This window comes from Manis javanica, chromosome 8 (genome assembly GCF_040802235.1).
Source record: "Manis javanica isolate MJ-LG chromosome 8, MJ_LKY, whole genome shotgun sequence".
Lineage (NCBI taxonomy): Eukaryota > Metazoa > Chordata > Mammalia > Pholidota > Manidae > Manis > Manis javanica.
In genome coordinates this window covers 81,572,869-81,600,750 of record NC_133163.1, presented here as the reverse complement: position 1 = coordinate 81,600,750, position 27,882 = coordinate 81,572,869, and the positions used below count along the sequence as shown (strand labels likewise).

The 27,882-nt window shown below is 41.1% G+C and overlaps 1 protein-coding gene across 1 annotated transcript; it reads left to right on the top strand.

Moving 5' to 3' along the window:
• The first annotated feature begins 5,803 nt into the window (after positions 1–5,803).
• RNASE12 (ribonuclease A family member 12 (inactive)) lies at positions 5,804–7,560 on the top strand. Its single transcript, XM_037000705.2, has one exon. The coding sequence runs from the start codon at positions 6,282–6,284 to the stop codon at positions 6,822–6,824; it is 543 nt and encodes a 180-aa protein (XP_036856600.1). The 5' UTR covers positions 5,804–6,281; the 3' UTR covers positions 6,825–7,560.
• Positions 7,561–27,882: the final 20,322 nt, after the last annotated feature.

Sequence of the window (27,882 nt, the reverse complement as noted above, 5' to 3'; positions counted from 1 at the left end):
TGGCTAAAGCCACGTTACATACAGAAAGCATGCAGGAGGGCAGGAGGGCTTCTTAAGGAGACTCGAGGAGAAGTGTTAATTTAAAGAAGGATTCCTGGAGGAGCTGATAAAGTCCCATGCTCTTTGCACTGCACTTAGAAATATCTCTTGATACATGGGCTTTCATTGGCTGCCTTAGAGTTTGTGGGAACCAGCATAGATTTGCTCATGGGCAAGGCCCACTTTCAAGATTAGAAAGGAGCTCAAAATATCATGTGAGTGTTCTCCACAGTCAGGAAGAATGGAATGGGAAGGGAAAATGGTTTGGGAGGGCTCCTCTGAAAATTAACAGGGAAGAAAGAAATCAGATTCCAACTCACAAGTGCTTCCAGCCTTTTAGTCTTGAGAGAGGGGCTAGAAGGTGGCTTGTCAGTGACTGAGAAGTAGAAGAGGGCTAGGAATGGTGTGGGGAGGGAGCACTTTCTGCTTTCAACAACGTTCCTGAATCCACTCTACTCCACCCCTCACCGCTAGGCATCCCTTGCTTTGGACCCATAGACATGTTTGTGCTCCTCCTGCCCTGCCTGACCCTGTAATCTCTCTCCCTGGTGGCACCCGGACCTCTCCAGCTCATCCCTAGGATTCTCTATGAACTGGTTTCCAGAGTTGCTGCAAGAAAACAGGTAATTGAAGACCATAACTGCGAAATACAGCTCAAGCCCTCTTCTTCCAATGGTGTGTTTGGGAGGCAGATCCTCCCAGTGTCCAGGGAGGGGCACTCTGAGGAGCCGCTTCAGTCATGCGACGTGAGGTGGGTGTATACCCTCTGCCTGGTGGCAGCTCTGAACCAGGGCTGGTTTCACACTGGGGTATCATCATGTAAAAGTTGCTTTGTTGTAGGGTGGGTGGCAACTCTTGAGGAATTATTCTGCTGTTTATCAGGTTGGGGCTCATTGATCTGGTGGTGATCCTGTGCAGTATAATCACCAGAGATGGGCCACTGATTATGAATGCAGATTCCCGGGCCTCACCTCCAGAGCCTGATTCAACAGTTTTGGGATAAGGCCCCTGTTTCTGTATTTTTAATCAGTAGCCAAGAGATTCTGATAGATTTCACTAAGAGGCCACTTCCCCACCATTTTTTGTTTTTAATCTGTGGGAACTGGGCAATAGCCCTTTAAGGAGAGGTTAAGGGCTGGTGGTGAGATAATCAGCCCCATCCCCAGTATACTCTGCACCGTCCTTCCATTCCCATCCTTTGATATGGGCAATCCATGTTTCTTCATTTTATGTAAAGCACTGAGAAGAATCTTCAAGAAGAGGGCCCCAGCCCCCTCTCATAGCATGATCACTGTCTTCTCTGCCCTGCTCCATAGAAATTCTGAGGCCACCACTATAGATAAACAGGGGGCCCAGGACTTGAAGAAGAGGAGATATAAAGCAGGGGATGGTAAGGGGAAGAAGCAAACCCCATATCACAAGGACCACAGTAAGTGACAGTTCTAAAGGGGGTCCCGGTGAAGGGCCTGCTGATGACTGCTGGAAATAGTGGATATGTTGATCAGTGTTAAGAATTTTTTTCTCTTATGTAATGAAAACTTTTCAGAAAATCTGTTAAACCCTGCATCCTTGTGTTTAGTGTGCATTAGAGAATATGGGGTGGGACCTGTATCTAGGCTTTGGGAGGCGGATGAAGCAGGCCAGGACGTCTGGGGTGTCAGCTTGAGGCTGGAGATAAAATTACTTCTAAGGGAGCTTCTAAAACATGTTAGAGAGGGACCTAGAGTTCTCAGAGCAGTAAAGGATGAGGCTTGGATTATTGTTACCTGGATATGAAAAGGAGGGCAGTCCCCCAAACCTAAAAACCTGGAGATATTTAAGTTACATCCTAGTTTTTCATCTCTGGCTCCCTGCAGCCTTTCCCAAATTTCTGTTCCACAGAACCCTGCTCCTTAGAATGTTAATAGTGGCACCCCTTGAATGAAGCTCAACACTCAAATCAATTTGTAAAATTCTGAATTAAATGAAATTAGACAAACTTCTGTGGTGCTCAGATTCCCAGAATCTCATGCTTTGTGAATCTTGTGACTCTCCAAGGGAAGGAATATAATTAACAATATTTCTCAAACTTCTGATCATTAAATTTTTTTCTTAAAACACACTCATTAACATTTTCCAGAACAATGCTTGCCTGAAGGCAACTAGGAAAAATGCTGCTAGTTGAGCTCCAGTGTTTATTCTGCCCTTTCTCCTTAGCAATAGGAAACCAGAATTTTAGCTGGGCACACGCCCACCCAAAGAAACCCCACATTTGCCAGCATCCCTTGCAGTTTGGATACGACTGTATGGCTAAGTTGTTGCCAGTGAGATGCACATGGAGATGCTCGTGAAGCTTTGGGATGTGTCCTTAAAAGGCAGGGCCATGCCCTATTTTGGACCTTCTTTTCCCTGCTGGCAGGAATGCAGACGTGATGGCTCTGGCTGCAGCAGCCACCTGGGCCATGGCATGGGCGCCACACACTGAGACAGAAGAAATCTAACACCTTGGAGTCCCTCACCAATCCTTAACTTACTACCCCAGACTTTCTTTTACATGAGAAATAAACTTCCATTTTGTTGACTACTGTTACTTTGAGGTTTCTGTTATTAGCAGCCATTTGGGAAATGTGTAATGATAATCTCTTTAGATTTATTTTTCCCCAAACCAGTTGTGTATTAGGATATACACATAGCCTGTGAATCTACATAGAAGCCAACGCAGGGAGCAGGCACAAAGTCCCACCCAGGTTCTCAGGAAAGGACATGGACTCTACCTCTTCATAGGGAAGTGACAAGATCCTGGAAAAAAAATGTGAAATGAAAATATTTTTATGGTCACTTTTGTTAAATACAATCTGCTACGTTACTTAAGGTAAGCATGGCATCAGACAGTTGCAGAAGCCTTGCAAGGGTAGCCAGTCACATCCATAGGATGTGAATAATCTCCAGTTTCCTGATGGAGAACTGGAACAGGTGAAGCCCTTTGAGCATTTCCCTCTAGGTCCTCACATGTGGCCACCTCAATGTAGTCATATTTCACACATGGCCACTGAATGCATCCAGAGTAAGTGTTCACTTCCTCTGCTGTCACTTTGAGGCCTCTGCCTAGTATCAGACAATCCTGGGGTTGGATAGGTCTCCAGCAATCCTGGAGGACAGCTTCCTCATTTAACAAAGTGAATAATTAGGAAAATTGTGTTTTAAGGGTGTTTTACATCATGACACCAATTTTAGTTTCCGACAGCTATCTGCCTCCTGTAGTCCCCTTCTGTGCATTGACCTAAGGGCTTAGTTTTAGGACCTATGCAATAATCTGAAAATAAACCATTTATCCTTCTCTTTCCTTCCTTTCCTTCTGCTTCTTCCTCCCCCTCCTGCTGTTCATTCATCTCCCGCCTTCCTTCCCTCCTTCTTTATCCTCTTTCCCTCTTTCTTCCCTCCTTCCATCCCCTCTTAAGGTGAACATAATTGATGTACCGTATTCTATTTATGGCCCATGCTAGGCCTCTTTTTTGCTTTGTTCAATTTTATTTTATTTTCCCTTTTTATTCCTTATCTTTGTTTCTATTTCTTTCATCCTCTTGGTCATCTATCCTAGAGTATTTAATCCATGTTCTTCCCTCTTGTTTTGATATTGTGCATCCTTGGATAATATGTTGTATTATTTTTAGAGCATGCAGGTTTTAAATTTAAGTGAACTGGAAATGATTTTCATTGTTTCTTACTTTTTCCACACAACACTATGTTTGTGAGTTCTACTCATGTTGCTATTTGTAAATCTAGTGCATTATTTGAAACAGATTTAGCCTAAGTTATTTTACACATCTAGCACATCTTTGCCTATCCATTCCCTTCATGAGGGACAATTCAGTGGCCTCTAGCTCTGTCTGCCACCAGTCACACCATGATGAACACCTCTACACATGCTCCATCTGGAAGAACTCTGTTGGGGTCTATGCCGAGAGTGAGATTACCAGGGGATACCCCTCTTTGATTTCACCAAATACTGCCAGATTCCTTGCCAGTATCACCACACCAATTTTCACACCCACTCACATTTTTGCCAGTGCTTGAAATTAGATTTTCTGATTTCTAATGACCTGATGGTTAGAAATGAATATCTTTTTGTTATTTTAATTTCTGTTTATTTAATTACTAAAGAGGTTGAACATTGTTTATCACCCATTTTGGTTCCCTCTTCTGAAATTGGCTTTTCATAACTTCTGACAATTTCTTTTCCTCTTTTTCTTGCTGATATGAGGGAGTTCCTTATAGCCAGATGTTAATCCTAAACTGGTTTTAGGCATTACAAATCTTTTCTCCCATGTTGTCAGCACTATTTAACATTGGAACCCAGTCTCAACTCTGCTTCATTAGGGTAAAACTCTGAAATGTCAGGACAGGTCTAGTTACCTCAGTTGAGGATACATTTTTGTAACAAGGGTTACCTTCCTACCTGGAAACTTTAACATCTGTAATTCAGCTACTTGAGGCCCTGATAGGAAATAGCGAACACTGTTTATATATATAAAGACATGCATATATCTTTATATACATATATATATCTTTATACAGTGGAAGATTTCTACAAGATGGTATGCAAATGAAAACTTCTTAATTGGAAATTTGTCAACAACTACTTACGTACTTATGCCTTTGTGACATTTTGCAATGTATATCAAATAGGACAGCCTGAATTCTGAAAGGGCACCCATTATCAAAATGTTTGGAAAGTAAATAATAACCTCCTGGCTGTTCATTTTCAAGATCTGAAATTATGCTTTTGTTGATGTATAGAAAGAGACACATTCTTTTAGGCTTTTCCCAGAATTCTCTGTCCATTCTAGACGATTTTCTACCCCAAATGGTTTTTTCTTACCAATCAGAAAGACACAGATATGTACAGAGGAAACTGCAGCTGTCTCTCTAAAAAAGAAATAACTCCAGGGCAAGAAATAGTAAAATTAAGTCCTTTTTCCCATTCCTATGTCCATGACCAGGAGATAAGAGCAATGAAAAGAAATCTATTGTCTCAATACCTTGAGCCACTGTCTTGTACAGTGGTAATCCATTAATTTGCCATGTAGGTTTCCCAAGTATACCATAGGTCAGTGATTCCAAAATTTTGTGGCATACTAGAATCACTGGGAAATCTTTCAATAATCCCCAAACCCAGGTCAACATCAACAGCAATTAAAGCAGAATGTCTCAAGGTGGCATTTAAAATGACCCAGGTGATTCCAATGTTCAGCATAGTTTTGGAACAAGGGCCATACTCTTCAGAAGCCCAGGGCTTTATAAAGACTAATACTAAAGTCAGAGAATTTTTCTGCCCTGTCGTGAACATCAGATGGGAATGAAACTTGCTGAAACTGGAGTTCCAGTGTTAAGCATTGAGAGGGTGAAATTCTTGTTACTCTTGTCATTTCCCATCTCCACCTTATCCTTTCTGCAACTCATTTATTCACTAATGAAATGGAGATAATAGCTACTTGACAACTTTGCAGTGAGGGCTAACTGAAAAACTGGAAAATAAATGATACTATGTCTGGCATACATCAAGATGTTAATAAATGTTTTGAAAAGTCAGTGAGGACACATTCAAGAGTTCCCTGACTCAACTCTCCATTTGAAGGTAATGTCTCTCCCTTCCCAATGATGCCAAAACTCACCCCCTACTGGCCCTTCCCTTCCTGCTCTTTCCTCTCTGGCCCTTCCCACACTCAGCTGGCTTCCTACCAGTCATTGTTAGAGAGCAAGGAGCCACGGAGGACTGCCTCAGATCCCTGTCGCAAGGATATGTTACCTGTGAGAGCTATGGCAAAAACGAAAGGTGAGAGGGACCAGCACAGATCCAAGTAGGACTGATGGAAGGAGAGCCTGGGAGGGAATTGGGATGAACCAATTAGTATACTGTGCTAAAAGCATGTGGTCTTGGATGGAATTAACAGAAAGGAAATACTTTAGCAATAAGAATAAACAACCAGGTAGGGGTACCTTTGAACACCTTCTGTGTGTTACCTCTGGGTTAAGCACTCTGCTGGGTTCAGGAGAAATGGAAAGTGAGATACCTGCTATCAAGGAGCTTGTGGAAGCAAAACAAACACAATACACTGAGGGTATTTAGAGAAGGTTTAAATGCCAATCTCTGAGAGCCCAGAATGTCAGAAATAACTTTCTTAGAGAGCCTCATCTGCAAGCTGGACCTTACAGGGTCAGCATGATTTTAATTAGCAGGGAGAAGGAAATAAAATATCCCAAGGATGGGGGAGCAAAATCAGGAGATGGGGCAGGACCCTCTGGACTTTCTGTCTCCTCTTACTCTTTTAGGAGTTAAAGCAAAAGATGCAAAGGGGCTTTTACCCCTGATGATGCTAATGGTGATCATTTTCCTGCTGCTTATGTTCTGGGAAAACGAGCTGAATGAGGATGTAGTGTCATCAACCGTAGAGCAGTTGCATGTGGACTACCCTCAGAGTGACGTGCCTATGAGATACTGCAACTACATGATCTTACAAAGAGTCATCAGGGAACCAGACAACACCTGCAAAAAGGAGCACGTTTTCATCCACGAGAGGGCTCGAAATATCAATAGAATTTGCACTTCTCCCAACAGGTCAGCTTGCCAAAACCAGTCCAGCACTTTGTGCTTCCGGAGTGAGACAAAGTTCAAAATGACAGTCTGTCAGCTCATTGAAGGCACCAGATATCCTGCCTGCAGGTACTACAACTTCCACACAAAGGGGTTTGTTCTTGTCACTTGTGATGACATAGGGCCAGTTAATATCCAGAGATATGTTGAATAACTGAGACCAGCGCCCGAGTCTGAGATCCATTATTCTCCTTTCAGTGGGTGCTGGTTCTCCCTGAGGCACACCTGAACTGCTGGGGTAAAGTCTGGCATGAATGGCTAGCCAGTTGGAAATTCATTTATCCTTCTTGTATTGCTTAGCTGGAATCTTTTTATTCTGCTTCAATAAAAATTTTTTAAAATACTGAACTAAATCACTAACTCTTCATGCATTTTAATTTCTTACCCCTTTTCTTTTGATGAAAGCCAAGTGTGACTCCCAGGCAGGACTTGGATTAGGGTGAGGTGAGGCACTTACTTCACATGCAGAATTTAAGGAGCACCAAAACCCCAGTACTCTAGATAAATAATATTTTTAAAAATCAAAACTAATGCAAAAATCCCATGACATGATCTCTGTTTTCAAACTTTAAAACAAGACCCAATCTGACTGGGATGGATTTTCGGGTGAGGTGGGTTATGTGAGCTGTCTTACTGCAGGGTCATGTCCTATTATTTAAAATTTTGGAATTTGTTCATCAGGGATTACTTTGTGTTAAATTATTTTTTTAAAGGTTGAATTAAAATAGTATTTATGTTGACTGATGGGCTTTTTGGTACCCCCTTACATTATCTGGAGCAAGTGACTTTTTCATTTTACCCCAACCCTGGACTTGATCCAAGGGGTAGAAGCAACTGGGGCCATCTCTTTGGGTCTTCTCCAGAGGTGGCACACACAACTCAGGCTGCATCTGGTTCCATTCAGCAGCTCCATTTGTGTCTTGAAAGAAAGGGAAAAGAAGATCAGAAGGAGCCTGACTGGTCAGGAACCATTTTCCTTAAAGACTGTGGAGAGAAATGGAGAAGGATTTCCCAAGGAGGAACTGGGACTCTCAGAGCTCAGTGTCTCTCCTCGAGCATCCCCAAAGGGAGCAGAGAGGACTTTGATCCAGACTGCTCACTCCTTTCCCCTTTGGAGCTTCAGCTGAACTGGGTTTTAGCTATGGGAAGAGTATCTTTAGAGTTAGAGGGTGAAGGAAAAGAAAAAGAGGATCCTAGTTCTGGGGATTTGATTAAGTTCTGTTCCTCTCTGAACATCATTTTCCTCATCTGTCAAGAGAGGGGCTTGAACTAGGCAATATTTGAGGTTCTTTCCAGGTCTATCACTGCACAGTTCTATTTCTTAGGTAGTATAGGAAGTGGTCTTGTTGGAGGGGAGGGTTGGTAGTATGGAGTGGTAAGGAATAAGGAGTAATTGGCAAGTAAGGGCCAGATTTTAGGGTCACTAATTTCAAGCTATGACATTTCATTCCTGAAGTGAGAGCCAGAAAGTCCCACAGGGAGCTGGAGAGGGCACAGGCAGGGCACAGGCAGGGCACAGGCTTTCAAAGGTCCTTTCTGTTCTGTTCTTTTCAGTTGACAGACTTCAACTATTGCAGTATTTATTTGGACTTAATCCAAGGTCAGATCAAAAAAGAAGGTACACAAATGATTTCCCTCATTTGTGGAGTAGAACAGCAAAGCAAAACTGAAGGAACAAACAGCAGCAGACTCACACACTCCAAGAAGGGACTAGCAGTTAACAAAGGGAAGAGGTTGGGGAGGGTGGGGGGGGAGGGAGGGAGAAGGGGATTAAGGGACATTAAGACTGACACACATGATGTGGGGGGATCACGGGGAAGGCAGTATAGCATGGAGAAGACAAGTAGTGACTCTACAACATCTTACTATGCTGATAGACAATGACTGTAATGGGGTGTGGGGGGGAACTTGATAATATGGGTGAATGTTGTAACCACAATGTTGCTCATGTGAAACCTTCATAAGATTGTATACCTTAATAAAAAAAATCCCTTCTGAATATAAAACATGACAGAGTACAAAAAGATTTATTATACAATGCAAAGCGGTTAACCTAAGTATTATGTCTCAACATTTGTATAATAAATGGATATTTAACAAAAAAAAAGTAGAAGAAGAAGGTACACCTATGCTAGTTGATAACTCTCTTTTGTAAGCATCAAGTCCTAACTGGCTGATTAGATTTATGGAGGATGACAAAGGTGAGTAGATAACACTTTGCAGCCTTGTAGGTAGGCAAGGCTTCCCATCTAGGTGGCCCTTTTGCAACTGAGTTTCACCACCCTGTGGGAGTTCCACGGTCCCTGTTGTCTTCATGGACGTTCGGATGTCACCTAGGGAGCAAAGATGAATAGATGCATAGATACGGAGCAGAGACACATAGACCCTAGCATATGACATGTTGAGTCCTGGAAACAACATGACCTTCTGGGCAAAGCTCTCAAGTAGCTGAGATGTGTCCTTTAAGACCCTGTTTCTGTGTTCTGGATTCTGACTCCCTTTCCACCTTCCTCTCTAGGCTACCCTGTCTACTCCTTCCCAGTGCTTTTTCTTCCCTTTCTCCTTAACCTCCCTCTTTTTAATTAAAAATAGAAATGGCTAATAAATGTATTCCTATTAAAGAATAAGTAGATGAAGCTTTAATTAAAGTGTAAGTAGATGAGACCTTACTCTATCCCCATTCAAGAGTATTTTCATTCAATAAGGATAAAAGGAGTTTTGGACATTGGTAATTTGGGTTTGTTTTTTTTAATGGGCACATAGCAGCCCCAAACAAACCCAGATAGCTGCAAACTGGGAATCTCTGCACCTCTCTGCTTGTTACCATTTTTCTCCTCATTGTCTATTTTCTTTTTATCACTTCACTGTTGATGTCCATTGCAGAGGATGTTTAGGAAACAATCTCAATCTTTCCTCCCTCCTCCCTTCAACCTGCACCAAGTCTGCTCAACACACACATGAACACATCCACATACTTCTTAATAATCTATCAATCAATTATCAATCAGTCCAATTATTATGGCTTATCTATTCTCAGTACTGGTTCTTTGCTCCCATATGAGACATTTTAAAATAAGATAAAATAAAAAATACAAGCCTTTGTGTATTAATGTCAAATGAGTGGTATAAGAAGTGGGTGATAAGTTGAGGTAAGTGAGAAATGGACTTGGTAGACTTAAGAAGTGAGAAAAATGTGTCAAAGAAAGAGTGGGGTCTGAATTGGGCTTTGAAGGCTACCAAGAGGGAGTAAAAGAGTAGGCATTCAAGACATGAGCAAAAATGGAAGGACAGACTGGGGTGTACTGAGAGAAGAATGAGTCACATTGATATGACTATAGCAGGTTTTCATACCAAAATAATGGGAGTTAAGCCTCGAGTAGCAGGTTGGGTGTAGATCAGTTAGAGCTTTGACTAAGTCGACTCTGTGGATTAGATTAGCTCATGCAGGCAGCAAGCAATATTTCAATGAAGAAGGTTTCTGAAATAATGTTATTGCAAGTAATGTCTTTAGAAAAATAGTGTATTGAAGATATTGGAGGGCAAGGAATGGCGATCAGGAGGTAAAGTGCAATAAGGCAGGAGATATAAGTATAAGGGAAGGGGGCCTCTTAGAGGTGGGAGAGAAAAAAGGAAAAAATGAGATCCTTTTAGAGCAAGAGAAACAATTACCACCCTAAATAACCATTCTTTCTGCGATTCTCATTATGAATTTTTTATCACTGACCTCACTAAAGGAATTTCCACATTAGTCAAGCCATGTTATGTTGTTAACAAACACAGCTGAAAAACTGTCGTACATACAGATACAGTTCAGCGTTTGACTCTGTTCCGAATAGAAAGAAGCTGAAAGTTGGGGTGGGATGATGGGTGAAAGACAGGAAGGGAAAAAAGAAGAAGCAGAAACTATGCTCCAGGCTCAAGCAATTTTCAGCCCTAATAAGAGGGAGGAAAAACTAACATGTATCAACACTCCTGGAAAATAAGAAAAGAACTTATGGAGTGCAATGTAATCTATGCTGTAGGGTTTCAAACAAGCAAAAAAATAAAAGGAAGAAGGAGAAGGAGGAGGAGGCGGGGTGGGGCGGAAGAGGAAGGGGAGGAGGGGAAGGGGAAGAAGGAGAAGGAGAAGCAGTCTGGGCTCAAGGGAACACTTCCCAGCATAGAGAGCCGCGGTGCTGCCCGGTCCCGGGGAGTCTCACAGCCAAGTAACTGGACACTTCTTCCAGCTCGCCGAGTGTCCACGGTGCCACGTTGTCCCCGCCTTTGAACTCATACAATCCTACCTGCCCCTTTCTTGCCCCTCCTTCCCTCAGTTAGACCCAATAACAGAAATCCCCAGGAAGTAAACACAATTTCATTTCTCGCCCTGCAACAAGCTGGAATGAGTCTTTCTCTGCAGGACCATCTTGCCAAAGGATCTGGTAAAGACGGAAATCCCATGATTGAGAATCAGTGGGAAAAAGAAATGAGAGATGGGGAAAATAACGTTTTTCTCAAAGTGGCTCCCATGTGCCAGGTACTCTGTGGGGCTATTGGAGGCACAACAATACTGAGGAATGTGCTGGGTAAGGATTCTTGGTTTCATTGATTTTTTTCTATTGTTTTATTCTTCTCAATTTTATTCATTTCTTCTCTGATCTTTATTATGTCCCTCCTTCTGCTGACTTTAGGCCTCATTTGTTCTTCTTTTTCCAATTTTGATAATTGTGTCTTTAGACTATTCATTTGGAGTTGTTCTTCCTTCTTTAAATATGCCTGGATTGCTATATACTTTCCTCTAAGAACTGCTTTCACTGCGTCCCAAAGAAGTTGGGGCTTTGTGTTGTTGTTGTCATTTGTTTCCATATATTGCTTGATCTCTATTTTGATTTGGTCATTGATCCATTGATTATTTAGGAACATGTTGTTAAGCCTCCACTTGTTTGTGAGCCTTTTTTCTTTCTTTGTACAATTTAGTTCTAGTTTTATACCTTTGTGGTCTGAGAAGTTCGTTGGTAGAATTTCAATCTTTTTGAATTTACTGAGGCTCTTTTTGTGGCCTAGTATGTGGTCTATTCTGGAGAATGTTCCATGTGCACTTGAGAAGAATGTGTGTCCTGTTGCTTTTGGATGTAGAGTTCTGTAGATGTCTATTAGGTCCATCTGTTCTAGTGTGTTGTTCAGTGCCTCTGTGTCCTTATTTTCTGTCTGGTGGATCCGTCCTTTGGAGTGAGTGGTGTGTTGAAGTCTCCTAGAATGAATGCATTACATTCTATTTCCTCCTTTAGTTCTGTTAGTATTTGTTTCAGGTATGTTGGTGCTCCTGTATTGGGTGCATATATATTTATAATGGTTATATCCTCTTGTTCAACTGAGTCCTTTATCATTATGTAATGTCCTTCTTTATCTCTTGTTAGTTTCTTTGTTTTGAAGTCTATTTGGTCTAATACTAGTATTGCTACACCTGCTTTTTTCTCCCTGTTGTTTGCATGATATATCTTTTTCCATCTCTTGACTCTTAGTATGTGCATGTCTTTGGGTTTGAGGTGAGTCTTTTGTAAGCAGCATACAGATGGGTCTTGCTTTTTTATCCATTCTATTACTCTGTGTCTTTTGATTGGTGCATTCAGTCCATTTATATTTATGGTGATTATTGAAAGATATGTACTTATTGCCATTGCAGGCTTTAGGTTCGTGGTTACCAAAGGTTCAAGGTTAGCTTCTTTACCATCTTACTAACTTAACTTGCTTACTGAGCTATTGTAAACACAGACTGATGTTCCTTTATTTCTCTCCCTTTTATTCCTCCTCCTCCATTCTTTATATGTTAGGTGTTTTATTTTGTGTTCTTTTGTGTTTCCTTTGACTGCTTTTGTGGGTGGTTGATTTTATTTTTTGCCTTTAGTTAGAATTTGATTGTTCTGCTTTCTTTGCTGTGATTTTATTTTTTCTGGTGACATCTATTTGGCCTTAGGAGTGCTTCCATCTAGAGTGGTCCCTCTAAAATACCATGTAAAGGTGTTTGTGGGAGGCAAATTCCCTCAACTTTTGCTTGTCTGGGAATTGTTTAATCCCTCCTTCATATTTAAATGATAATCGTGCTGGATACACTATTCTTGGTTCATGGCTCTTCTGTTTCATTGCATTAAATATGTCATGCCATTCTCTTCTGGCCTGTAAGGTTTCTGTTGAGAAGTCTAATGATAGCCTGATGGGTTTTCCTTTGTAGGTGACCTTTTTTCTCTCTCTGGCTGCCTTTAATACTCTGTTCTTGTCCTTGATCTTTACCATTTTAATTTTTATGTGTCTTAGTGTTGTCCTCCTTGGGTCCCTTGTGTTGTGAGTTCTATGTGCTTCCGTGGTTTGTGCACATACTGTTCCATTTCCCTAGTATCCAGCACACCATGCACCGTGTGTCTATGCTCCCAGTGCGGATGATTATGGGTGGGTATTTCCTCTCCCGGTTTGCATAAGTTTTCAGCAATTATTTCTTCAAATACACTTTCTATCCCTTTTTCTCTCTCTTCTTCTTCTTCTGGTACCCTATAATGCCACTATTGTTCCATTTGGATTGGTCACACATTTCTCTTAATATTCTTTCATTCCTGGAGATCCTTTTATCTCTCTATTCATCAGCTTCTCTGCATTCCTGTTCTCTGATTTCTGTTCCATTAATGGCCCCTTGCATCTCATCCATTCTGCTTTTAAGTCCTTCCAGAGATTGTTTTATTTCTGTATTCTCCCTCTTTAGCTCTTGCATATTTCTCAGAAGTCCATCAGCATGCTTATGACCTTTATTTTGAATTCTTTTTCAGGAAGATTGGTTAAGTCTATCTCCTCTGGTTCCCTCTCAGGGGAGGCTGTCTGTGTGATTCTGTTCTGAATCAAATTCTTCTGCCTTTTCATGGTGATAGAGGTAGTCGTGGATAGTTGGCACATGTGTCAGCTGGGAGAACAAAGTCCTTTCCTGCTTGCTCCTCGCCTTCCTCTCCTGGGAGAATGGCAACCCCTAATGGCTTGTGCTGGGCAGCTGTATGCAGATGGTGTCTCTGATTCTTGCCCAGGCAGCTGAGGAGGAGGCTCTGCATGACTGCTGTGGGAATGGCCAGCCTCAGGCTACTGCTCTGCTATGGCAGGACCACACCAGAGGGGGAATGGGCAGGAGGCTGTTTATCACCCTGAGGGCCCTCAGAGCTGCGCTGCTGCCCAGGGGTTAGGGTGCCTGTAGTTCCCTGGGATTCCCAGCTGCTGGGCTGAGTGTGCCAGGATGCTTCCATCCAGCTGTGAGGCTCCTGTCCCTTTAAGACTTTCAAAAAGCACTTGCTTTTCTTCTGTCCCAGATGCCGTGGCTGCAGGAACCTGCTCGCAGGTTTTACTGTTCCATTTCCCTAGTATCTAGCATACCATGTACTGTGTGTCTATGCTCCTGGTGTGGAGACTAGGGCTGGCTATTTAGCAGTCCTGGGCTCCCTCTCCCTCCCTGCTCTGACTCCTCTCCTCCCACAGGGGAGCTGGGGTAGGGGTGACGCTTGGGTCCCGCCAGGCCGCAGCTTGTATCTTACCCCTTCGTGAGGCGCTGGGTTCTCACAGATGTAGATGTAGCCTGGCTGTTGTCGTGTTTCTTCTGGTCTCTCTTTTAAGAATAGTTGTATTTGTTGTATTTTCAAAAATATATATGGTTTTGGGAGGAGATTTCTGCTGCTCTGCTCAAGCTGTCATCTTGGCTCCGCCTGCTTATGAGTTTTATTACAAGAGTGTTAGGCTTGCTTTTGTGCTCCAAAGTTTGAACACCATTACACTAGACAAATGCAAGCTCTTTCTAGAAAAGGAACATTCTAATTTTAGTCCTAAGATGACCATTGCCTATGTGTCCAGAGCTTTTGAGGACAGCAATGGGGCAAATCAAGTCAGTTTGGCTCAAAGTGCATCCCCCTCCTATGCAGGGCCCTAGAATAAGCTGGCTATGTTTCCCCTGGACCTCCCCAGCCATGTGGCACATCTGGGGACAAACATATCTGCCCTGTAAGATGGGCTCAAGGTTCCAAAGCAGTGGCTGAGAGGTTGGGAGAGGCAGCACACTCATGAAATGCACCCTTTTTCCTGCAGCAGCCAGAGGAGTGGCAGGTTTTTGGATAAGAGGACTGTTTTAGATCCTAGACTTTCATGTTTATAAAGTATGTTAAACTTTTTCAAGACCACATGTAATAATTACCTCCTGAGGAGGACTAAAAGATAAAAACAATAATTAATAACAACACTTGAGCCCTTCTAATATGTCAGGCACTTTTTTTATCCTCAGAACAACCTCCAAGAGGAGAATTGCTATTATTTCTTCTTCAGTGGCACAAGGATTTAAGTAAAGTACAAGTCATACACGCCTTGGGGCTTGTCTTGCATAGGGTCAAAGAGCGGGTGGCAGGAGCTGGCAGAGCCCTGGGCTCAGCTGCTCATGGGAGCCTTCCTTGTCCGCCAGGCTCAGGCTGTTCCAAGAACTCCGTGTTCACCTTCACGGGAGTGTGGGCTGACCTCTCAGACCTGTCACATGAAATGCCCCTTCTAAGGGCTCTCCTGGGCACAGGAGGCAGGGCCAGTTGGAGGAGGATAAGATGAGGGAGAAAGACTAGAAGTATGGGCTCCTGAAACATGCCCACACAGTGACCATCCTTACTTCCCCCTTTCTGGCACTTTCCCTTCTGTCCCTTTCTCCCTTCCTCATCCAATGTCCATGTTCTTATCTCTTGACCAGACTGTGCCCCCAACACACATCTCCCTTTTGCATCCTGCCATGGTTTCTGCTATTTTCCTTTCAGGCTTTGAACCATTTAACTTTATGTGTTCTTCTCTATGTGTCTCGCATTCAAACTCACTGTTCAGGTGTCCAGTGACAAGTTAGACAGATTTCTGGAGCCAGGACACACATAATACTTCTACTCAAAGGCCAGTATTCAGTCTGTCCTGCTTCAGCCCCTGTGCAGCAACCTGTTGATCCAGGGCTCATGGAGCACATGGCACTGAGCTGCCCAGGTAGAAAGGACAAGAACAGCATGAATTTCTGGGCTCACCCTAGGTACACATCAAGCTCTTTAAGTATGGGTGGGGGTGGGGGTGCCTCCGAGCAGCTCCCTAGTCTACTAAATTCCCTCTCATCTTCCCTTAGAAAACTCCAGAATTGCTCAGCTATCTTTATAAAAATCATACTCATTGTAACCATTTTTGTGAAGTGCTCCCTCTTGTGCCATTGACCAGGCAATATGATTATGGCTATGAATGCCACTTAGCATGTGGCAAATTATATTGATGTAAATTTGTTTTTATCACAGCTCAAAAATCTATTCCTCATATGTTTGTATTGTGTAGTTTCATTCTTCATGTCAGACAGTCACCTATCCATACATTATGGAAGTTAAGAGGCACATTCATGTTGGCCCAGTGTCGCTGAATAGGCATCTGGACCTAGTGGAGAGAAATGTAATGTGCTTACAGTGAGATGGTGTATTATGGGGGCAGGTTAATAACAGAGTGGTTAGTGAGTAGAAGATACTTACAGGCAAGGCACTGAGAGACTTCCATGTGTAGGCACTGTACCAGTGACCATGGTGAAAAACGTAAATAAAAGAAATGTACCCTTGTGATATGAGGTATCAGATACAGGACAATAATGTAGTATCTTGAAAGGAACATATCTCTCTTGTCTGAAATGATCAGTGCAGGCAGCTGTAAAAGAAGAACTAAAATCTTAAACTTGATGGATGATCTATTAAAAATAGGTAAGATTTGAGTAGAAGAGAACGGTACTAGGAATGGACCCCAAGCTCAGAGGGGTCCTGTGGATTTTTTTTCTATTAGAAAAAATCACTTTGTTTAATATACTAGAGAGTTTAATAAAAATATTCACTAATAAAAAAAAATATTCACTGATAAAAAGATCCCCATTATTAGCTGAATAAGTTGCTTCACTGGTACTTTGCAATAAAGGCAGGTGTGCCTGCTTGGGGCTCCTGTCCTTCCAGATGGCCACGATGTTGGAGGCCACCAGAGCAGTGAGGCAGTAAAGGTGAGGCTGGCCACCACTGTGCAACCATGGCCTTGGTCTCTGTCTGGCCGAGCACCCAGGGCTGGGGCCACTCGAGGATCTGCACAGGGGCCTGCAGGGCTGCGAACAGTAGAGGCCACTGTGACAGGATGTGTCTGACATCGTCGATTGCCCTCCTCATCCCCACAGAGCAAAACCCCCTCATCAGGACAGGTGCTAACAGAGAAGTGGGCCAGTGCCAAAGTCCAGCTCCAACAGGTCCAGGAGTCCTCAAAGGATGGATGGCATTGGTGAATGAGTGAGGACACAGACGCTAGCAAAGATGCTAAGCTGGCCTTTAATGAAAAATAGCAGCCTGTTTATATACTCTTTGATTGTATAAAGCAAAGTACAGATATTAATCATTTAACTGACACACAGCATGGTTACATGAGTTTGGAAAATGAGATTAAATCACTTGGCATCTCTTAGCAGTCAACTTGTTTCTAAGTAAGCCTTGTTCCTAGTTGTGGTCAGAAAATCTTACAAAGGTTAGGTAGGTGCCAGACTCTTGGTTTCTTTACAGATGATTAAAGTTCACTATTCTATTGTCTTTATATAGAGCCCTCATATTTTCATAGTTATACCCTTATTCTTCATCTTCGGTAGGAAAGAAAAAGGCCTTCTTCAAAGGGACACGATGACCTTTTGGCGGGCAGGGGCAAATTTTATGGAGCATGCCTCGGAACCATTCACAGTAAAACTTACAACGGAGATCTTTCTGATCTGGAGGCAGGCAATGCCCTGTTCTCATTTGTTTTATAGTTTGCCAGGCTAGCCAAAGAGTACCATTTGTTTTCTGTACCCATCTATCACCATAATCATTGAATATGCCATTTGGAGGCCACGTAGGGGTGGGGAAAGGGGACCTCAACTCAGGCAAATCGTCCATATTCTTCAATATCTTTTTCCCCCATAAATTTGGATCTAATACACATAGGGTTTTACTCTCCCATCATCAGGGGTAGTCACAGCGGCAGGAGTGGTTTTTTCCAACTTCTTTTATAGCTAGCACCTAAAATTTTCAGGGAGAGTTGGATATGGCCTCTTCCCAGAAGGGGCAGCTTGACTTGAAACTGAAATAAGCAAATTTATAAGGAGGGACATTTTGAGCAGGAGGGATATCGGGATTGCTCCTCTGGGAAGGCCGCTGTGCAGTCCCTTCCATCCAACTGCCCAGACTGCGTCATCGGCTGATGGTTCGGACTGGCTCCCGACAGGCCAGCATGGTGAATGCTGAACACTGCCGCTGCGCCAGGACCACCACAGCTACTGTGGACTGGCCAGCCCCGCCCACCCACGTCTGACCACCACAGCTCCAGGCTGAGGGCGGTTCTTGTTATATAAATGAGCCAAAGATGGTCCCTTTATATGGACTGTATGTTATTTATAGCAGGTGGGACCCATACGCTCAAGAGCTCACCAGTGTCAAATTCAAATTTTTACCCATCCAATTGTTTTAAATATAGGCCAAGTAAGTAGATTTTTAGCCATATAGAGCCTGCCTGCTTTGCATAGCCCATAAAACTGCACCCAACATCTGCTAGCTGTAGTTAAAATAAACCCTGTAGCTATAAAAAACAACAAGCTGCTGCCTTTCAGAGCTCTATGGCCCAGCGACTTCCCTTCGTTCTGCTGAGTGACACCATCTGGACACCTAAGCCCCCTCTCTTAATCCCCTAGCCCGAGAGTTCGCTTGCCACCATTTCTGGGTGAGGCCCCCACCCAATATCTCTGGGGGTCTCCTGCTGTGAGGGGCTTCACCCACGTGCAAACCTGCCAAGGATCACCAAGATCAGCCTACCATGTGTTGCTGCCTTTGTTGGACCCCAAAATCCTCAAACTCACTACAGTATAGATGGTGATCCCTGTTTCAACTCCCCAACCTCTGTTGGCCCAAGTGGTTTTCTCTCTCTGGCAAAAGACTTCCAAGTTGGAAATTCTAAGCCTGTGGCAAATGATCAGCAAATCATCACCTGGGAATTGTTACATGACTTCATATTTTAACTCTTTAAATAGTTTGAGGTGTAATTGCTGCACAATAAACTGCACATATTTAAACTGTTTCATTTCATAAGTTTTGATATGTGTATGCCCATTAAATCACAACCTAAATCAAAATAGTGAACATACCCAATACCTAAAAATTATCATGTTATTCTTCTCTCCCACCTGTCTCCACCCCAAACTTCAAGCAACTACTGATTTTTCTTTTCACTACAGATTAATTTGTTTTCTAGAATTTTATACAAAGGGAATCATACACTATGTGCTATTTTTTGTCTAGCTTCTTTCACTCTGTTAGTTTGAGATTCATCTATGCTATTGTATCTATCAATAGTTCATTGCTTTATGTGGCTGAGTGGTATTTCATTAAATTGATATACCACTTACCTGATGATGGAAATTTGGGTTGATTCTAGTTTTTGGAGATTACAAATAAAGCTTTGAAAATTCATGCTTTTCTCTTGAGTAAAACCTAGTTGAATCATATGGCAGATGTATGTTAACCTTTCTAAAAAAACTGCCAAATTGTTTCCAGTTTTGGTTGTATCATTTTACATTCTCACTAGCAGTATATGAGAAATCCAGTTCATCAATATCCTTACCAACACTTGGTAAGATCAGTCATTTTAATTTTAGCAATTCTAATACTAGGTAGCAGTATCTCATTGTGGTTTTAAGTTGCATTTCCCTAATCACTAATGATAGCAAGCATCTTTTCCATGTGCTTATTTGCTGCCCGTATATCTTCTATATTGAAGTGTCTTTAAAATATTGTGCCTATTTTTTAATTGGATTATTTGTATTTTTTTGAAATGATATTGATACACAATAGTGATTCAACAATTATATGCCTAACTAAATTATGTACGTATTATGTATATAAATTATATACATTGTTAAACTATACATTATAAACTACATAAGTATAGTTGCCATCTTGTAACATACAAAGATATTATTGACTATATTCTCTATACTGTACTTTCCTTCCATTTTTTAACCAGATTATTTGTATTTTTATGGTTGTGTTTTCTGGATACAAGCTTTGTATCTAGGACAGATGTTCAGTGCTTCTTGCTTTTCTCCTCAATACTGTTTTAAGAGCATCCCACAAATTTCTCTATGCTATGTTACTGTTTTCAACAATATTCAGGTCAAAATATTTTCTAATTTCCCTTTGGATTTCATGTTTGTCCTATGGGTTATTTAGAATTGTCTTTTTTAGTTTCCAAATATTTTGAGATTCCTGAGGGGTCTTTCTTTTATTCACTTCTAACGTAATACTATTGTCAGAGAATATATTTTGTTTAGCTTAAATCCTTTGAAATTCAAGACTAGTTTAAAGGCAGAAAATATGGTATATCCTGGTAAATGTTCCAGGTGCATTTGAAAAGAACATACATACTGCTATTGAGTGGAGTGTTCTATAAATGTCAGTTTGAGTAAGTTGGTTGATGATTTTGTTCAGGTCGTCAATATTCTTGCTGGTTTTCTACCTACTTGATCTATCAGTTTTATTGAGAAATGGAAATTGAAATCTCAGACTATAATTATGGATTTGTTCATTTCTCCTTACAGTTCTTTCTGTGTTTGCTTCATGTAATTTGAAGCCCCATTTTTAGTGATATAAACCTTTAGGATTATTATGATCTGTTGATTAATTGACTCCCTTATCATTTGGAAATGACTCTTATCATTTGAAAATTACCCAAATTACCATTTGGTAATACTTTTTGTTCTGAAATCTAATTTGTCTGATATTGGTATAGCCACTCTAGCTTTCTTTTGACTAGCATTAGCATGGTGTGTGTTTTCACATTCTTTACTGTTAACCTTTTTGTGTCTTCATATAATGCTCATTTCTTGAAGACAGTGTATAGTTGAGTCGGGTTTTTTAAATCCCATCAATCACTGACATTTAATTGGTGTGCTGAGACCATTTACATTTAACAAGACTACTTATTTGGTTAGTTTGAGTGTAATGCCTTGATATTTATTTTGTTTGTCCCTTCTATTCTTTGTTCCCTTTTTCTGATTTTTCGAGCTTTCATTTGGGTTCATAATTCTTTTTATGATCCATTTTTTATCTCCTTTGTTGACTCGTTTCCCTGTAGCTGTTTTGTTGATCCAGTGGTTGCATCTGGATTTATAGTACATATCTTCAATTTATCATAGCCTACTTTCAATTGATATTGCTACTTCATTTATAGTATAAGAACCTCATAATATATTTATATCTCTCTTCTCAGATTTTATGCTTCTGTTGTCATTCATGCATTTTACTTTGAAATATGATATAAATCCCACTATACATTATTACTATTTTGGTTTAAAGTCAATTATACATTAAGTAAATTTAAATAATAAGAAAAAAATTATATTTATTTTCCCAATTTGCAATGTTCCCCATTTGTTTGTGTAAATGCAGATTTCCATCTGGTATCATTTTCCCTCTGTCTGTTTGGCTTTCCCTTAACATTCCTTGTAGTGTGAGTTTGCTGGTAATAATTATTTAAGCTTTGCAATCTGAGAATGTTTCTGTTTTGCCTTAGATTTTAAAGATATTTTTGCCAGGTATATAATTTCTACATAGACAGTTTTCTTCCTTTGAGTACTTTAATAGTGTTTTCCCACTGTATTCTTACTAGTTTTGTTTCAGACAATCTAATGTCACCTCATCTTTGTTTTTCTAGTCACAGTGTGTCTCTTTTTCTGAGGCTGTTCCTATGGTTTTCTCTTCATTATGTGCTATTGTTTTTTTCATATATTTGTGCTTGAGGTTTGTTGAGCTCTTCTGGATTTGTGAATTATACTTTTCATCAGGTTTTGAAAGTTTGGGGCCATTATTTCTTCCAATGTTTATCCCATTCTTCTTCTCTTCTTCAGGGACTCAGTTTTTCCATCTGAGGTCACTTGAATTCCTTCTACAACTTGTTATGTTCTTTTCACTGTTTGTTTTGTTTTTCTGTGTTTCATTTATATAGTTTCTATTGCCTTCAAATTTGCTAATCTCTCTTCTGCAGTGTCTCATCTGCCATTAATCTTATCCAGTTTATTTTTCATCTCAGACATTATAGTTCTTATCTTTAACAGTTTGGCATTTTTCACCTTATTGTCCATGAATCTGCTTAACTTTTTACAAATACAGAATATAGTGTAAGAATAGAAATAGGTTAGCATAAGCATAGCCATCTTAAAGGCCTAGAAGCCATTTTCTGAGTATGTGACTTAGAAAGAAAAACTGGAACTGGGTAAGGCCTTGAAAAACAAGTCAATCATGAACACCAGGTGGTGGGCAGCTGTGGCCTTTAGTCAGCTAACCTTGGTCAGCTAATCTTACATACCAAGCTTATCGTGCAGAACCTCCCTGACAATTGAGGAGTGGTCTTATCTTGCTCTTGCCTAACCCCAGGATGTATGTCTTGCAAGAATAATGTGCAGCTGTGGAAAATTACTATGAGTTAAGTGTTTTGAAAATGCTATATAAACCCTTGGCTTTGAGTGCTTGGGGTCCTTGTTGAGACCCGCTGCATCAGGCTGACACTTGGACCCCAGCTAGCTGGCTGAATAAAGACTTTGCTTGAATTTACATCTCTATGTCTGTGTAGTTTGTTCTCTGGAGAAGCCTCGGAAGCCCGGACCCTAACATTTGGGTCCTCGTCCGGGATACGAGCGGCTTCCCTGAGAACAAAGGACAGCTGGAGGCAAGGTCTAATTGTCTGGACGGGGCAGTGTAATTCGAGGGTCGCCCCCTCGTGTCTGCATAAATCCATTATAAAGCGGGAGTCGCCATCCCGTGTATGGTCTCGGGTTAGTGGTCCCAAGTGAGGAAGTCCGGGCTGGTAGTCCCGCCCCCCAGGTTAGCGACCCTGGGTAAAAGCCCAGGTAACCAATCCTGGCCCTAGGGTCTGAGTGACTCGGCCTTAGGAAGGCAAATCCGATCAGCAGAAAACTGGCGCCCGAGGAGGAAAAGATCAAGCTCGTCACCCTGCGGCAGTCTGAGTGGACGCCCTTCGGGAGAATTACGAGTTTTTGAGGACCCTGAAAGTGGTGAGTGTGGTGCGCACCAGAGTGAGAGAAGGACCAGTCCGAACGAGTGTGATCAGATGTGGTGTGTGTGCTTGGTGTTATCATTGATTGTTTTACTGTGTTTTGGTTTCGGTTTATATATTTTTTGTGCTTCTCATTTTAAGTTTCCTTGTTCTAAGGTTCTCCTGCTCTCTCCGTTCCTCCTTTCTGCCACTACATCATTCCCCACGGGCACGGGTCAGGCAATTAAGAGCCATTAGGGCTCCCACTGCTAGAAGACTCCCGTGACAGGATAAGGCGGTCACAGCCATGAATCCCAGATAAATTCGCGTCCCCCGTGGAAGGAAAACTGCAACAACAGGCACTCGTTCACAAGCACATACAACAGTCATTTTGTTTGAAGTGGCATCTTCATCCTTCACCTTTGTCTTCCTCATATTCTTTTTCCTTCTTCTTTCTCACCATGGGACAGACTCAGACGATCCCCTAAGTGTGTAAATGAATATATCTTTCTACCTCCGGATGGTATTAATGAAATTGATTTAAAGACAAGCGCTTGTGAAAATTGGGTATTCTAAAACTTCCAGAAAACCTGATAAAAAGTGTTAAGCATTAATGCTAATTTGAGTTTGCCTGAGGCGGGCATGTCCTTGTGGTTATCAGCTGCCTAAATTTACCTGAGGTCATTTAAGTCATGTTATCTGCTAAATCTTTTAAGAATAAGATGCTTAAAGGCTTGGCTTTGTCTAATATTCAGTAAAGGTCTTTTAAGTAATCTAGAATAGTTGTTACGAATGAGTGAACTAAATGACTGTGGCAAGTGAACACCTTTTTAATTGTGTGTTACAGTGTGTATACCTACCTACTGCCTGCGAATCTTTGTAGTAACCTAAAACCTTAAAGTTTTGCTAAGTTAAGAAGATATACTCTATGAGAGATTGTGCTGTAAAGCTCATGGTTACAGAAATTATAAAATGTGTTCATAAATTTGTCAATCTAAAGAATGTTAGTTTAACAATTTACAATAGCCTACTTCTCAGTGTTCACTGGAAATTAAAGTTTCTAATGGTTTTAAGTTCTAATTAAAACTACTTAAAGTAATAAAGAAAACATTTCTCTATGCTAAAAGATGTATGTTTTAATAAGAAAAAGTATAAAGAATGAAAACTCTTCTGCATGCTAAAGAATGTGTTTTGTGATAAAAGAAAGTAACTTTGTTCTAAAGTACAGTTATTTATTTAAAGAGAGAAAACAGCGTGGTGCCTTTTGTTGTGGAAGATCCACTCAGCCTGTTGCTTTGGGGGGAGGGTCAGGATGTTTAGAGATAAGATGAGATAAACCCAGTCAAGCCACAGTCAAGCCCAGGCATAATTCTCACCGGCTTATGTGCTTGGGACCATGGGGCAAATGAAGAATAAATTACTATATTCTTACAGATATAGTCGTGCCTAGTGAAATTAAAGCAAGTGAGTCTTGATATCAAGTGCACAGCAAAATTAGAATCTCGTTTCCAGTTAAACAGTTTTCTTTAACTGTTAGTCTGCTCTTAATGTTGAAAGATCAAAGCAGTTTCTCATGCTTAAAGTCTCAGTGAGTTGCTCAGCACGAAGCAGCCAGAGCGGTCATCGCCCCTTTTCCCTAGCAGCAGCTAGAGTCCCTATCTGTAGAAGAGAGAATGAGACAAAGACCAAGACTCAGTTTATCCTCTGTAAGTAGGCAAAGAACCTGCATTGAGAGAGTTCCTAAAACTTACACCTCCCTCTGCAACAGGACAGAAGTAATCAGCACCACCCCAGCTTATTCTAACAAGTAGTAGGCCTGCCAAACCGGAGTCACTCCATGTGTTACCTTTATCAAAGAACGCATTAGCACCATGCAAATCATAGTGTTGAGACAGAACTATCAGAAGAGTGTTAACCAAACAGATGACCCCTAATTTCATGATTGAAATAGATACAAGAAGAAGAGGGGAATGTAAGAATAGAAATAGGTTAGCATAAGCATAGCCATCTTAAAGGCCTAGAAGCCATTTTCTGAGTATGTGACTTAGAAAGAAAAACTGGAACTGGGTAAGGCCTTGAAAAACAAGTCAATCATGAACACCAGGTGGTGGGCAGCTGTGGCCTTTAGTCAGCTAACCTTGGTCAGCTAATCTTACATACCAAGCTTATCGTGCAGAACCTCCCTGACAATTGAGGAGTGGTCTTATCTTGCTCTTGCCTAACCCCAGGATGTATGTCTTGCAAGAATAATGTGCAGCTGTGGAAAATTACTATGAGTTAAGTGTTTTGAAAATGCTATATAAACCCTTGGCTTTGAGTGCTTGGGGTCCTTGTTGAGACCCGCTGCATCGGGCTGACACTTGGACCCCAGCTAGCTGGCTGAATAAAGACTTTGCTTGAATTTACATCTCTATGCCTGTGTGGTTTGTTCTCTGGAGAAGCCTCGGAAGCCCGGACCCTAACAATAGTTATAATAATTATTTTTTTGTTCTTTTTCTGTGCCTGTTCTGGGTCATTTCAATTGACTGATTATTCTCCTCATTATGGTTTGTGTTTTCTTGCTTCTTTTCATGCTTAGTAACCTTTGATTGGATGTGAGATGTTGCGAATTTTGCCTTGTTAGATTACCTTATGTGGGTACTTTTGCATTTCTGTAAATCTTGAACTTTTTTCTGGGATACAAATTAACTATTTGGAACCAGCTGCATCTTTTCATTTGTTAGGTAGGTCCAGAGCAGTAACAACCTAGGGCTAATTATTCCCCACTACTGTGGCAAAAACCTTCTGAGCACTCTACCTAATGCCCCATAAATTTTTGTTGCTGTTGCTGGGCTCTCCCAGCTTCACTCCATGAATTTTGACTGGCTAGAGGGAGTAGGCACTATTCCCTATCTTTCTAGCAAGATCTTTCCCCAGCCTCAGGTGAATTTCTCCCACACTCTGATAAGCAACTCCACTGAGTACTTGATGGGAGCCTTTGGCAGATCTCCAAGTTCTGCCTCCAGGCAACTCTCTCCTCTCTGGCACTTTGTTCTATGGACTCACGCTTCCTTATTCTCCTCATTTCCTTCGTTCTATCTCCTCTACTCAGGTAGTCCTCAAGCTCTTCCTAACTTCACCCTCCCCCCTTCACTTGTGCCTGAAATCTCTCTCAAGACATTAAGCTGAGAGAATTGTAGGATTCTCAATGTTTCTCAATCATGAGTGTGTTTTGTTTCTTGATGTTCAGTGTCTCAAAAATGATTTTTCCAGTCTTTTGTCAGTTTTTTAAATTGTTTCAGTGGGAGGGTAAATCAGGTGCATATTGTGCCATCTTGACTAGAAATGATATTAGTCCTTTTTAATTTTTTCATTTTAAAACCAAGTTTAAAGTATTTTTGTCTAAACAGGCTCCCTACTAATTTATGAAGCTAAATGTCCTCTCCTTGCCTTTCTAGTGGGAAAGTAGATATATCATGGCAGAGTTGCAGTCATGATGAGCATCTGCAGTTTCAGTGATGCAAAAGTTAAGAACACATGGTTGAGTGTAGATTTTATAGGAAATAAGGATACTTCATTAAGGCATAAACTGGCATTTTGTTTTTATTGCATTAGAATATTGGAAAAGAAAGAGAAATTCCTTATTTCTTTAACACAGGTGGTTGTCGTACTTTGGGGTCTTGATGGCTCAAAGGGATGGTAATGGCTTTTGTGTGAAATTATAAAAAATTTTTACCCACCTGGCAGGTGAGAAAAAAACAACAGCAGGTTCAGGATTGACAATGTTTAACAGAAAGAGGAACTGTGATGATGCCATCCGACACCCACGTACAAAGAGCTGAACTTTCTGCATCAGGAGGACAGATTCAGATACTGTGATTCTTCTAATTATGTAAGAAAGGTGGAAGGCACCTAAAATAAGTAAGGCAAATTTTGCTGCCACCCTTGACAGTTGGGGTTTTGATGCAGATATGTTAGATTTAGAGAGTAAGTTCACACTTTTCTTGCATCTGAGCGTGAGAAGCCATTTCATACTGCCCATGTTTTGAAAGCATTTTTTCCAAGATGTTGGTTTTTGAAATTTATTTTTTTGTGTCTTTTGCCATTGGAGATTATTATTATTTGTTTTTGGTGAGCTTTTCTGTGTATCCGTGTGTATGGGTATGTAATTCAGTCCTGGTGTGTGTCAGCAAGTCTTTCAATAATTTGCTCTATGCCTGTTTTGTTTAATAAAGACATCCCTTACTAGCTCCAAAATTGTGGAAATATTCTACTATTGGAAGTCCATTGATATCAAAATGTGGCATTCTGAGAAATGAGCCCTAATTATTTAAGAACATGGCCAAACCCAATCTTACAAATTCACTTAAGTAATATTCCTTTGGAGTTACTTATCTTAAACTTGAAAAATAGGCAACTTCAAAGACAAAAATGTTTAAAATCAACCATTCAGAAGTAAGTTTGTTAAGGTTTTGTTTTGGTGTTCTCTCCCCCAGCATGTAATCTATATTTCCATTAATCGGGATTACATTGTAGATATAATTTAGTGTTTCAATTTTTCCCCAGCCATTTATAATGGACATTTGCTACTTTCATATTTGGTCTCCATTCTTTTTTTTGTGTTGTAGGCAATTTCTTCTGTCAGCAATTGAAATTCGGCTGGGGTTTTCATGTGTGGTTTTGCCTTTACTTCTCAAAGAAGGGCAAGCAAGAACTTCAGATTGGCCAATCAGAAGACCCCACATCCCTGGATTCATTCCTGTGACAGATACAAGGCCAATCAGGAAGTTATTTTCTGTGTTGGATTCCTACTGTGACCCTAGATAATATGAGCAATAAAGGTGACAATGATTTTCCCTGCCATTACATGGAGAGATCTGCATGGGAATGAAGTTAGCATAGAAAGCAGAGTGAGGAAAGAGACAGGAGAAAACAGGAGTCTAGTGAAGAACTTCATTTCTTAACCCTGCTGTGCCTCTGGGATTTGTCTTCTGTAAGTCATTGTCGTTCCTCCAGTGGATAAGTTCACTTGTTTGGTCCCTCTGTCACTTGTCACCAGATAGTCCCACTACTATTATTATATTAAAAACATTGGATGACTCTAAAATGTCATTGATTAGTGTATGTGGAAATTCTGGAAAATA

Coding starts and splice junctions, on each gene's coding strand:
- RNASE12 (XM_037000705.2), top strand. CDS start 6,282: ATGGGGGAGCAAAATCAGGAGATGGGGCAGGACCCTCTGGACTTTCTG.